This window comes from Pelodiscus sinensis, chromosome 2 (genome assembly GCF_052426305.1).
Source record: "Pelodiscus sinensis isolate ZL-2025 chromosome 2, ASM5242630v1, whole genome shotgun sequence".
Taxonomy (NCBI): Eukaryota; Metazoa; Chordata; order Testudines; family Trionychidae; genus Pelodiscus; species Pelodiscus sinensis.
Window position 1 is genome coordinate 69,917,170 of NC_143053.1, and position 14,247 is coordinate 69,931,416.

General features: G+C 43.6%; 1 protein-coding gene and 1 long non-coding RNA gene across 6 annotated transcripts in view; one reads left to right on the forward strand and one right to left on the reverse strand.

The window, feature by feature from the left end:
* The window catches only part of LOC112547050 (uncharacterized), a 43,928-nt gene extending 42,845 nt beyond the window's left edge, over positions 1-1,083 (forward strand). Inside the window, exon 4 of one of the 2 annotated variants that reach the window (XR_003090798.3) lies at positions 955-1,083. This is a non-coding gene — a long non-coding RNA (uncharacterized LOC112547050). The remainder of the gene's footprint in view (positions 1-954) is intronic. The other variant, XR_003090796.3, reaches the window with a different exon arrangement.
* Positions 1-14,247, reverse strand: part of SNTG1 (syntrophin gamma 1) — a 532,572-nt gene that overhangs the window by 180,177 nt on the left and 338,148 nt on the right. For all 4 annotated transcript variants that reach the window (XM_006112171.5, XM_014577356.4, XM_075920716.2 and 1 more), the window contains one exon: positions 947-1,077. In XM_006112171.5, coding sequence (XP_006112233.3) covers positions 947-1,077 — 131 coding nt within the window. The remainder of the gene's footprint in view (positions 1-946; positions 1,078-14,247) is intronic.

Genomic DNA, 14,247 nt, shown 5'->3' on the forward strand with positions numbered 1-14,247 from the left:
TTAGAATTAAGTTCCTTCAGCACTACTAAACGTTGTTTTTGAACTCCCGTTCACCAAAACACAATTTTTGCTCATTGCCAAGTCAATATTTTTCCATGCTATTTTGAATTATTTTTGAAATAGAAAGAAAGAAAGAAAGAAAGAAAGAAAGAAAGAAAGAAAGAAAGAAAGAAAGAAAGAAAAAGATTTTTACATTTCAAAACATTTCAATTTTTTCGTGTTGAATATGTGTTTAATTTAAAATACCTACTATAACAAAAATACATAAATAAAACAAACCCATTTGAAAGCAAAGGGAAACATTTTGTGATAGAGCATATATATATTCTAATCAGGAATACTGAACAATCTTGAAATCTGTATGGTAACTGATTTGTTACCATTGAATCAGAATTTTGTTTTTAATTACTATGATTCCTAATTGTTTAAGACCAATTTTGTCTTAGTGGGAGGCACAGATGGCAGACCGAAGTAAAGAAATGTACTGGGTTAGTGTGCATGTACATAGCTGCCTCCTAGCTTCTAGAGTAAAACTCATATGGATGCCTACAAGGAAATTTTCATTGCTGTATGTTGCTAGTAGACCTGAAAGCAGATATCTGGGTGTCCAGATCATTAAAATGTGTATGTGCTTATTAAGCTTGCTATAAGATTCCTGAACAAAAATCAACTTAAATGCAAAATATTTGGGAAGACTCTCAAGTATGGTCACTATTTTTCAACTGTAGTTGCTGATAAATTAAAATTGGCTTGAGAGCCACAACCAGCAGTGAAATCATTATTTAACGGAGCTGTGAAAAGTAGTCAGGGGACTGAAGAATAACGTAGCTCTATGGCCCATGACTATGGAGAAATGCATATTTATCTTGTCAGCTGAAGTACTGACTTAAAACATTAAGACTGTATCCACAGACAAGACAAGTTTCAAGCACACATGCTTATTTACCTGCACAGATCTGATCCTGGGAGATATTGGGAAAAACGGGAATGAAGGAGCGGGATTAATCGGAGATCACACCATCTCTTCTCCCATCTAAGTCCTGGTGATGTTGGCCATGAGGAACATGATAAGGTATCCTGGAAGAAATTTTAAACACTTCTGATTTTTTTTATTTTATCATAATCATCTCTCACAAAGAGAGAGAATTTTCCTTCATGTATTTGGTGCCTTGTTTTATTTAATAAAATCTTCCCTAAAAATCTTATCTGATCAGGAGTAGTAAACTGTGGAGACATTCCACACTTCTTTTTTGACTTTTGATTGCAAAACAAAAGTTAAAATTATTCATCCAAGTATGGTTGAAAGAACTGCAAACAACTGTCATTTCTTCAACAAGTGTTCTATAATTGTGAACTGTAGAAATGCATTTTACAACCCTAGGGAAAACCAAAGAATCAAATGTTACTGAAGTTACTGAATCATGTTGTTGTAATGAATAGCAAGGAAGGTGTTCAAAATTCAGAGGTAGAGGACAATATTTTGAAGTGTTGAATATAAAAGTAGTTATTCAAAATACCACAATAGAAGCTTTTCCTACAGTATTTCATAAATATTTTGAAATTAATGTGCTTGACAATCTACAATTGTTTTTAGCACCAAACTGTAAAATGTCTTTACTTCAAGGGATCGTCATATTCCTTCCACTTGTCATATCTCAAACCAACATGCAGCAAGGAATATTTAGATTATATATTAGGGGGGAAAACCCTAATTAGAAGGATAGTTAAACTCTGGAATAGGCACCCAATGGATGTTGTAGAACAGGGATCTCACGCTCTTGGCCCGTGGGCCATCCAGTTGTACAGTCTGGCCTAGGAGTCTCAGTAGGACCGGGAGGGAATGGGTTGTCCATTCCACCACCCTACTCTCCCCCCGCTCCAAGACACCCTGTCCCCTGAAGAAGCAGCTATGAGGATTACTGGAGGGCCTGGTGTGGGGTGGCAGCAGCAGTGACCTGCACTCATCACAGTAAAAAGAATGGTGGGGAAGCAGAGTGCAACAGAATGAGTATACCCACCAAGTGCACTCCATTTCCCCATGATTCCTGCTACTGTGGGAAATGTAGGGATGCCTGACATCTACTGCAGTCCTACACCAGGCCCCATTGGTAAGCCCAAGGCCACATCCCTCAGGGGATGGGTGGTGAAGACAGGGTGGGGCAGTGGTGGGAAGAAGTGGGGTTTGGAGGATGGGAATAGACAGCTCCATCCCTGGCCCACTGGGACTCCCAGGCCAGATTGCACAACTGTTCCAGCTAAGGATGGATCACGGGCTAGGTGTTGGAGATCCCTGTTATAGAACTTATCGGCGGTTTTTAAGGAGAGGTTGGGCAAACACCTGTATAGCACTGTTGTCTTGGCCTTGCCTCTTTGTAGGTGGAAGCTAGACTTGTTGAATTCTGAAAGTCCCTTTCAGCCCTGCCTTTCTAGGACCCTAAAAATACATATTAAAAATGCTATTACAATAAAGAGAAGAGAAGGATAGCTTCACAGGGAGTAATGTGTGCATGTGCATGCACGTACATGTATACACTCCCTAGACCTACACAAAACAACATATTTTACTAGGGCACTCCAAGGCAATATTACAGAAAAGTAATTTCCCCATCAAATTTCTGGTTTCTAGCCTCTGTCCTCGGTGAAGAATATATTTGGGGCATTCATTGTCTTTTCAGTAAGAGCTTGTGCTCTGCCCCTCACAAGGGGACTAGGGGTGTTAAATATGAGTTAATTGAAGAGCTGATTAACCTCATGAATTCTTATCTGTTACTTGATTATTCTATAGTCCCCAAGGTTGGGGCCGGCAGCCAGTGGGCTCCAGCCCACTCCCGAGGAGCTCTATAACAGACCGCAGTTTGAGATGCCAGGCAAGAGCTGGTCCATGAGAGGAACCAGTTAAAAAAACAGCTCCCCTCATGGACTGGCTGCCTGTCATCCTGTGCTGCTACCACTGATACAGAGGCAACAGAGTGGGATGGCAGCAGTAGGGCGGGAGAGGGAGGAGTCCTGAGCTCCAGGCAGCTGGGCTGCCTGCCTGCCCAGCTCCTAATGCACTTTAAATGCAGAGCCAAAGCAGGAGTAGGTCCCAGACCTAGTGCAAGTCGGGACTGAGTCGGGATGTTGGCCAGCCAGCTAAAACATTTATTTGCAAGGAGGTGGGGGAATGCATGTTGTCTATAGCATTAACCGATAAGCTTTTGCTTATTGTTTAATCAGTTAATTGACTACACAATTACATTCCTAAAGGGAACACAAATCCCAGATTTGAGATTTTTAGGTGCCACTGTGAAATTAGTGATAGAGATGTAGCCGTGTTAGTCTGGGGTAGCTGAAGCAAAATGCAAAATGCAGGACAATGTAGCACTTTAAAGACTAACAAGATGGTTTATTAGATGATGAGCTTTCGTGGGCCAGACCCACTTAGGAAGTGGGTCTGGCCCACAAAAGCTCATCATCTAATAAACCATCTTGTTAGTCTTTAAAGTGCTACATTGTCCTGTACTGTGAAATTACTGCCACCATTAATAGTTATTGATAATAACAACAACTTAATTATAACAACATGATCAATAGGTACATTATTCTACACTCTCCTCTGAGTCAAACACTGCAGAATTACTTACAGAAAACAAACAACCACAACAAACAACCACATTCTGAGAGCAGGGATGAAATTGAGGCTGTGCTGAAGTTAATGGCAGAATTTCTATAGTTCAGAGAGGCCAGGATTGTGAACGTCTCACGAAGTTATGTATGAAAAAGGGGGCATAATGGAAACACGGACAATGTTAATGACAGCAATTGCCAATCCTATAGCCATCCTGTACCACTTGATCACGTATTGTTTTTAACCTGTGCCTGAATAGAGAGCCTCAATGCCCTATATTATTCCCTACATATCATTGATACAATCAGTACTCACTCATCTAGTCTTTCTGCCAAGAAACCAATATGCTTTGTGTTATATATCTGTATAGTAAGTGACTTAGTGAAAACAGCCTTTTAATTACTAATTGTATAATATGTAATGAATCTACTTCTGCTTAATAGTGTTTTCAATATCCTGTCATGAAATCCACTGTAGGGATAAAATAGCAAAGGCCCATTAACATTAACATGTGGGTAAGATTCTGAACCATGGTCTCTGGCTAAGCTGGCCAGAGGCATGAGGCCTAGACAGCAACAGGCAACGGGGCCTAGGAAAAATATAGAAGACAGCCTCACCTGTGTATCACAAGTGAAAGGAGCCAAAGTAGCATAACACTAGGCGGGTAGTCGTAATTGAACACCCTCATCATGAGTTTCACACACAAAAACAAGGCCAAAACCCTGAAAGGGGGCCTCAGAGTCTGGGAAAGAGACAACAGCTGTCTTCCCAAGGCAAGCCACAGATTCAGGGAAAGGCCTAACAAGTCACTATGAGACAACCTCCCCTCCAAGGGTACGTCTACACTACAACGTTAATTCGAACTAACTTAGTTCGAATTAGTTAATTCGAACTAAGCTAATTCGAACTAACGGATCCAGACTAAAAAACTAGTTCGAATTAGCGTTTTGCTAATTTGAACTAGCATGTCCACATTAAGTGGACCCTGAACCAGGCTTAAGGATGGCCGGAAGCAGTGCCGGCAGGGCATCAGAGAAGGACTTAGAGCGTGGAGATGCTGTCTCAGGCTAGCCGAGGGCTGCGCTTAAAGGGACCCGACCCCCACCCCGGACAGACAGTTCTCAGGGGTGCCCCGCTTGCAAAGCAGTCCTGGCTTGGAGTGCCCTGAGTACCCACACTGGGCACATCACAGCACTCGGCCATCAGACCGGCTGCACTTGCCGCAGGCTGCCATCTGGGGAGAGAGGCAATTGGGGGACTGCAGGAGAGCTTCCACCCCAAAAGCCCGCAGAGCCAGCCCAGTCCTCCCCATCGGGGGCTCGTGCCCCATTCCTCCCTCACCTCCTTCCACTTACCCTTCCCTAGCCCCTCTTCTTGATGTACAAAATAAAGGACAATTGTGTTCAAAAATGGAATCTGTCTTTATTGAACAAAACTGGGGGAGACTGGGAAAAGCAGATGGGAGAGGGGAAGGCAACTACAATGATCAGCGGTTGGGAACAGGTCCCATATGAAGAGAGGCTAAAGAGACTGGGACTTTTCAGCTTAGAAAAGAGGAGATGGAGGGGGGACAGGATAGAGGTCTCTAAAAGCAGGAGTTGGGTGGAGAGGGTGCATACAGAAAAGTTCTTCATTAGTTCCCATAAAGAAGGACTAGAGGACACCAAAGGAAAGGAATGAGTAGCAGGCTTCAAACTAGTAACAGAAAGTTGTTCTTCAGAATGCAAAGAGTCAACCTGTGGAACTACTTGTTGCAGGAGGCAGTGAAGGCTAGAACTAGAACAGAGTTTAAAGGGAAGTGAGATTAAGTCATGGAGTCCATGGAGTGCTATTAGCCAGGCGGTAGGAGTGGTGTCCCTGCCGAAGGTTTGTGGAAGGCTGGAGAGGGATGGCACGAGACAAATGGCTTGGTCACTGTCTTCCGTCCATCCCCTCCAGGGTCCCTAGGGTTGGCCGCTGTCGGCAGACAGGCTACTGGGCTAGATGGACCTTTGGGCTGACCCAGGACGGCCATTGTAAGCTCAGGGCTCAGGGTCGGGGGTCTCAGTGGACCCCCTTGATTTTCACGCACACCTGCTCCTGGGTGGCCAGGCTGGCAGCTCTCCTGCCCAAGCCGTCCACTTTCCTGTGCCTAGTGCGGAGATCGTGGAGAAGGTCCACGATCTCCGCACTAGCCCAGGCGGGTGCCCGCCTCTTGCGGTCCCGGGCAAGCTCCCGGGAGCCGCCAGCCTGGTCCCGGGAAGAGGGGGAGGGCTGGGGGGCATCGGGTGGGTGGCTCGATCCGTGCCAGGTGCAGGGTCTGCTGGCTGGGTGCTGGCAGGCTTGCACCTGGCACGGGCACCGTAGCCAGCCCGTGCCTCTTTAAGGGGTCCGGGGCCGGGAGGGGGGCAATAGAGTTTTCCTGGTGTTGGCCAGAGTGGCCACCAGGGAAACCTGGGAAGGCTTAGCCTCCCACTAGTTCGAATTAAGGGCTACACACCCCTTAATTCGAACTAGCTAGTTCGAACTAGGCTTAATCCTCGTAAAATGAGGTTTACCTAGTTCGAACTAAGCGCTCCTCTAGTTCGAATTAAGTTCGAACTAGCGGAGCGCTAGTGTAGCGCCTATCAAAGTTTGTTCAAACTAACCTCCGTTAGTTCGAACTAACTCTGTAGTGTAGACATACCCCAACATTCCAAGTTTGCAGGCATACCAGAATAAACAATTGCTTTTGCTGTGTACCTCACACTGTCTCTTTGTTTTATACCCCCAGAAAAGCACTTATGAACCACACCTGTCGGGGAAGCACTGTCATCACCCCTATGGATCCCAATCGAACTATAGCTTATGCATTGCTTGCAATTCTGGGAGGGGGAAGAAGGACAATACTTGTGTTTCAGTAACTATGGTAATCTGAGCTATGGGCGGAGCTACTATGTAATCTCTTAGCCTATTGGTTTACCGTGCTCATATGTCTTGTTACTAGAACCTATCCAGGGGCTCAGGAATTTCCACCCCGAAGCTTCTCTCCGCCCATTGGCTCCCTATATAATCTATTGCATTCAATTGCTTAGCAGGGCTCATTAAGCCTAAGTGGCAAGGTAACACTCCACCAGCGCTGTGTGTAATAAACCCTCCTGCTTGAATCTACACGGAGTCTACATTTTTGGTTTCCAACATCCACTATTTTCATTGTATTTACCCAAGAGAGTTACACCCCAGTAACTGTGAGTGAGGTATAGCCAATACTAAGGCACAGGGCCACAGAGTGTAGAGCTTGGTGCCCCATTCTTTGTGTGTAAGTCACACTGAAAAGCAGAGCTCTGATCTGTGCACACAAGTATAGTGCCAATAGAATGGAGAGAGTTCACTATTGCAGGTAAACTTATTATTTAACATATTGCATGCAGCCAGAGAGTTGTGTTTTTAAAACTTAGCGAGAAATATTTGTATCAGACTATAGCAGAACCATCTAACTCAGTAACAAATGATTTTTGCTCATGGACTAATTGTATTTGCAAAGTGGGTTCCTAATCAATGCCAACTAAAAGCACAAAGAACACTCCATTAAGATTTAGGTCATTGGCTATTGACTTTGTTTCATATGCAGCCACTCCATTATTTGGACTGGAGCTTGGATTGAACTGCAACTCATTTCCTAAGGTGACCACTAAATAACAGAAGTGAATCATTGAATCCCTGGCATAAATTAAGGTTTTCTGGAAGGGTCTGCAGAAATAGCCCCATATGATTAATTTTTATCTTTTAAAAAGAAAAACCTCTGGAATTGTATTATGTGGGATACATAGTTCAATCTTCAAAAGACAGGAAATATATCTTTAGATGGCAAGAGCAATCACAGTACAATATGCAATTATAAACGCAGACAATGAAATGTCATATTTTTACACTGAAAGGTGACCCTATCAAGACGTACAGTAAATGTTGCTGGACCCAATAGGAGCCATTCTTATATGTGAGCTATACAGTGAAAGAAATTGACTTCCATGACACTTTCCACAAGGCATACAAACTTTAGGAGAAGTATTTTGTATCTAAAATTGTAGAAAATTAAAATATATATTATATTAGGACAAATATGGATGATTATGTATGAAATGTATATGCACAAGGTGGCAATCTTAACTTTATGTCCAGAACCAAGAACTTCTGAATTGCTTATTATTGAGCCAGCTCTCAAAGTATCTCTTGCCCTTATATATTCCCAAATATCATATATTTCTTGAGATCTTCAATAGTACTATCCAATTTTACAGTTCCTCAAAGTTGCAAGGCTAGAAAATCCAAAACCAAGTAATACTACATATACAAAACACATTACGGTGGGGATTATAGTAACAGGACAGGAACTGGAAAAGAAAAGAAAAAGGAAAGGAAGATACAAAGAAAAGCGTGAGAGGAGGAGGGGAAGTTAGGCTGAATGAAGTTCTGGCTTTCCTTCAGCAGTCTGAAAGTCTTTTATCCTAATAAATCTTCAAAAGGGGTCCAAATTTATTTATAAATTCCAAAACCAGATGGTTCCATTGTGATAATCTTGTATGACTACCTATCTAACATAGAACTTCTCCAATAATTCCTAATGAATATCTTTTAGAAAACATCCAATCTGAATTTTAAATTTATCCATTAATCCACCATGACCCTTGGTAAATTGTACCAATGCTTAATTACTCTCACTGTAAAAATGTACATATTCTTTCCACTCTTAAATTTGTCTATCTTCAGCTTTGGGCCACTGAGTTGTGCTATATATTTCCCTCTGAGACTGATGAGCCCATTATTAAATAACTGTTGCTTGTGTACATTCTCATAGGGTATACCGGAGTGGTCGACAAAAGCTTCCCTTGTTAACCGCGGCAGGTCTAGACTGCCCCGCTGTACTGGATCAGCTGATCGTCAGCACAGCATGGCAGCCATTTTGATGTAAATGAAGAGCAATTATTTAAATCACCGCTTCATTTTGCTATGTCTAGTAAACTCATCTACATGGCTCCGTTGACAGTGCCACGTAGTCTACACACACCCATAGAGTGTTATCAAGTCCCCCCAACTTTCTCTTTGTTCAGCTAAATTGACTGATCTCCTCAAGTCTGTCATATTTCACATGTTTTCTAATCCTTGAATCGTTTTCTTGGTTCTCCCTGAACTCTCTCCCATTTTCAACATAATTTTGAATTGGGGACAACAGAACAGGAAAACAATATTCCTGCAGCTGTAATTCCATTATCAAATACAGATATACAGTAAAACTCCAATTGTCCAGCATCCAGTGGTCTGGCACTCCCAATAGTCAGGCACCAACTGGAACTTGGAAGTGCTCTGTCCAGCTGGACAGTTGGAGCTGCTGTGAGCCCCATGGGTGCTCACAGCTGGGAAAGGGAAGGGGAGAAAAGGGGAAGGGGATTATACCCCTGAGATGGGTCTGCCGGGACCCGTACTGCGTCCAGCCGGGGTTGGATGTGGAACGGCACAGTGAGGGGCGAACCCTCTGCCATTTTGCAGGAAGGAGGGGGAAGCCCCACACACCCACCAGTGACAGGCCAGCTGGGGAAACCTGGTGGAGGGTTTGCCCCTTGCCGCACCAATCCTTGCCCACACCCCCGGATGCAGTGCGGGTCCTGGCAGACCCGTCACAACCTCCCCCCCCCCCCCCCCGGGAGTACCTCCCGATACTCTAGCATAATAATCCAGCACCATCTAGGTCCCAAAGGTGCCAGATTATTGGAAGTCTACTGTAAACTAATCTCTTTATGGGTATGTCTACAGAGACTACAGAGATTTTCTGGGATACCTTCAGGAACGCATCTACTTTTCCGGAAAAAAAATCAGAAAAGCAGACGTGGTTTTTTGGCATCCCCATAACCCTTGTTCTACAAGGAAGAAGGGATGTTCTGAAAGAGGGGTTTTTCCCGACATTTGGCCCCATGTAGATGGGTGGTTCACAATTTACGTAGCTTTTTCTGACTTTTCTTTGTAGTATAGATATAGCCTATGTAGCCATGTTGTTAAAATAGATTCTAGTGTTTGAATAAGAATTTTTCTTATATTTGTATACAATGTAACGTGCTTCAGTATACCCTACCCGCCACCCTTTGTGACTAGCAGGAAGGAATGACCTAGTGCCGCTGATAAAGATGCATCAAGCAGGTTGTCTGTGTCTGTTATTGATGTCAAGGCAAGAATAGACCAAAAGGACTCTTGTGACTCACTGTGGTCACCCTTTTACCATTAGGACTGTTCTTATCTTTAACTCAATAGTATAAAAATGTGTTTGTATCATGGAAGAATGTGTAATACCAGCAGTTACTTTAATCTTAAAATATTTTGTACTAGATCTGTTTTTACAAAAGCAACTATATAATTTTTGCTTGTGTCAAGCAACTGTAATTTCTGTTTGTGTGAGTGAAGAATGAAAAGAGATTAGCCTGAACACCAGCACAGCATAATTAGAGGAGAGGCCGCAGACATGGAGGTACCAAGGAATACCGAATGTGCTCATTCTATTCAGTGATGGGGAAGGGTCAGATTCACAATCCTGAAGTTAGAAGCAAGCATCCCAGTGTGTGAAGTAAGGATGTTAAGAGGCAGGTAACTGGCTAATCGTGTAGTCAATACAATTTGTATCAACTACACAATTAGTCGATAAGTGGAGGCTCTCTGTCCCAGCTCACACCGGGTCCAAGAGGAACCCTGCTATGGCTCGGCAGTTTACATGTAGTAGGAGCCAGGAACACAGGCAGCCCAGCTCCTACTTATATTTAAACTGCAGAGCCAGCACAAGCCAGGACTGAGTAGTCCCAGCTTGCACTGGTTCTGCAGTTTAAGTATAGTAAGAGCTGCTGGGTTCTTATTACATTTAAAATGGAGAGCAGCAGCAGGGGTAGCTCTGAGGGATAGTGAGAGCTAGGACTGAGCAGTCCCGACTCATACCAGCTCTGGGACTGCTGTGGCTCTGCTTCCGCTGCCCCCACTGCCGCGTACCATGGAGACAGTGCTGGAAGGAACCAGCTTTTAAACTGGCTCCCCCCAGAACCAGCCCCTGCTCCCCTCCTATTTCTGCCTCTGATACAAAGGCAACAAGGGGCAGGGAGGAAAGTGAGTAGTCAAGTAGTCATTTAACTACCAACTAAACCTAGCTTATTGGGTAGTCAACTACTCAACTAGTCAATTACATCCCTAGTGTGAAGATAATAAATACCATCAAAACCAGGATGGGGCAACACCCAGAAAAATCGTCAGAAGACTGATGCTAAACAACAGGGAAACCAATCTTAAGATAAACTAGGGGGTGGTGCCCCCTGCTCGCAACACTCACCAACCCCCCTCTCACGGGAGGTAAGCAACCCTGGCTCTCTTCCCTGGACTGGGGAGGGCCAGGCTGCAGCCATGCCAGCCTGGACCACTTCTCACCTTCGGCCACCCAGGGCCATTCTTTTCCCCTCACCTACTGCTCCACTGTGGCCTTCTAAAGCACTGGGTGGGGGGCCCTCACAGCAGCCAAGCACTTGGGAAAGGGGAGGGAGGATGCAGGTGGGACACAAAGTAATGTAATGAAGTCACTCTGTTGTCCCATATAGAGAGAGAGATGTGCAACATGACTGATTATAACACGATACAGCAAAATCCATAGATTATAGGGATGCCTATAGAAGATGCTATAGGACTCTGCTGGTCATACATTTATCCTTACGTCCTTTTGCTTCCTGTATTCATTTTTCACAATTTCTAACATGGTACTTTGCATGGTACTTTGGGATCGTCCTGCCAAACAATAGCCTCAGAGCATTGGAATTGTGACCGACAAAATCGAGCTCCCTCCCTCAGGCCTAACTAGCCATTAATTGTTCCAAGCCACTCACTGATAAACTATAGCAATGTTGTTGGGACATTATGTGTGTATATTTGCATGCATATGCTGATTCTGAATTATGTTGTCAATAAATGTGTATTGCCTTTGAAAATGGCCCTATGTGCTTCTTATAAGCATAACATCTTCTACTGCTCAAGATTCACACCTTTATGAATCCCAGAATTGCTCTCACCATTTTGGCCCCAATGTCACATTGAGAGTTCATGTTCAACCAACTATTAACCATGATCCCCAAATCCTTTTGAGGATCACTGCCTTCCCAGGATAATGTCTGCTATCTTTGTAAGCAAGACCTACAGTCTTTGTTCCTATGTGTATACATTTATATTTAGGTGTATGAAAACACAGTGTTTGCCTATGCTGAGTTAAAAAAGTGATCCACATAGCTCTGGAACAATGACCTATTCTCTTCACCATTTAGCACTTTCCAATTTCTGTGTCATCTGAAAACTTTATCAAGGACGAGTTTATATTTTCTTGCAGGTCATCAACAAAAATGGTTAATAGCATAGGGGCAGCAACCAATCCGTGTGGAACATCTCTGAAACACATCAGTTTACACTGTTGATTTCCTATTTATAACTATAACCAGTTTTAATCAATTTAATATGCGCATACTCATTTTAACTTTCTAGTTTAATCAAAATATTAAAACAATTAAATTCATGTTATGTCTTTCTACTTAATCAAAATATCCTGTGGTACCATGTCAAATGACTTACAGAAGTCTAAATATATTACATCAACATTATTACCTTCAACCAAAGAATACCATCCAAAGAAAAAGATATCAAGACAGTTTGACGGACTCTATTTTCCATAAACCCCAGCTGATTTGCATTAATTACATTAAAGCTTGTTTATTCTTCATTAATCAAGTCCTGTATCAGTTGCTCCATTAACTAACCAAGGATCAAAGTCAGGCTGACAGGCCTAAAATTACTCACGTCATCCCTTTTAAAAATTGGCACATTTGCTAACTTCCAATCTTCAGTGCTTAATGAAAATCAACACTAACTGAGCCGAAAGCTTTTTGGCCTTCTCTCTTAAAACAGTTGGCTGCAAGTTATCTGGACCTGTTGATTTAAAAATTTCTAACTTTAGTACCTGCAACTGATCATCCTCCAGAGATACAAGTGACATGGCTAGAGAGTTATCACCAGATGAGACTATATTATCTCCTTTTCCCCAAATACAGAAAAGATATATTAATTGAACCTAAATATTAATTCTGATCATTCTACATTATTATGGATAATTGTACTATTTCTATTTAGTAATGGACTAACACTATTGTCAGGATTCTTTTTGCTCTTTTTTTTAAAACTCCTTATTGTCGCTGACTCTGCTGATCATACATTTATCCTTATGTCTTTTTGCTTCCCTTATTAATTTTTCACAATTCTTAACATCTGCTTATCCACCAACTTTCCAATCTGTCATGTATTATTTTATAAATGCCTTCCCCTCTAAAGTAGATCAGTTTTTTAATCAAGAAAGCCTTCTTCCTCAATTTTTTGGGGTTGTATCTCTATGGCCCTCCTCATAACTGTTCTTAAAGTATTTCCAATTATCACACAGATTTTTGGGATTTGATTTTTCCTCTCACATGATTTGGCTTATAACTGATTTCAATCTTGTAAAATTGGCTCCATTAAAGCATAAAGAGGGGGAGAGAGAAAGAGAGAGAGTGCATGTGTTTGTGTATGTTGTGTGCATGTGTGTGAGCAAACTGATTTAGACTGTATTCTGTTTGCACATTATAAATGTATTCAAGTCATGATCACATGATCCTAAACAAATACAGGTTGCACATCCCCAAAACAGATTTCTCTGGTCTGGCAATATCTGGACCATAGATGACCCTGCATCAAAGAACCCAGTAGCCTAGTAGGAGGAGGGCAATCCAGTAGGGGTTGGGGCATCAGAATGAAGCAGCAGGATGGGGTAGGGACTGGCAACAGCTCCTCACAGCCTGCGGCACTAAGATTGGGTCAGGGAAGCCCCCAGCAGTGCAGGATTGTGCTTGTGACAACCTGTGGCAGAGCAGGGTCAAGGCAGCCGGTGGAAGCAGGACCAAAGTTTGGGCTGGCGGTAGTCCCCAACAGCATGGGGCTGGAACCCTGGATAGCAGTCGGACATGGAGCCAGACCCTGTGGGCTACCAAGGAGCAGGAGCACACGCTCTCAGCAGCTTGTGGAAGAGCACTGGGGCTGGGGCTGGGGCTGGGGCTGGGGCTGGGGTTGGGGCTGGAGAAAGCCCCAGCAGCCCACAGAGTCCAGAACAACCTGCAGAAGACAGAGCCCAAAGGCTGCCATGGGGCTGGGACTAGAGCCCAATCCTCTGGCAGGCTGACCAGGGCCAGGGCCAGGGCCAGCTCCCAGCAGCCCATGGTAGCATGGTGGCTGGAGCCTATGGCACCATGGGCTGATGGAGCCCGACAGGCAGTCCAGCTGGGGCATCAGCAGTGGGGTCAGTGACCCAGCAGGCAGCCTGGCAGGGGCTGGAGGGAGTCCCTCTGCCCTCCTCTCCCAGCTGGCAGAGTTGGTGACTGGGGGCTGGGGCAGGGAACCATCTCTAGTTTGGCAAATTCCTGGGTTCGGGACAGTTCAGGTCCTGAGGGTGCCAGATAAGAGATGTCCAACCAGTATTAATTTTTATTTCTGTGGTAAATTTCTCTTTACCTGTTGAAACAAAGTCTAAAGTAGATTTTTTGTTAATTGCAACACTTTCTGAGTTACAGTTACAATATTAGCAAATCAGCAATTTG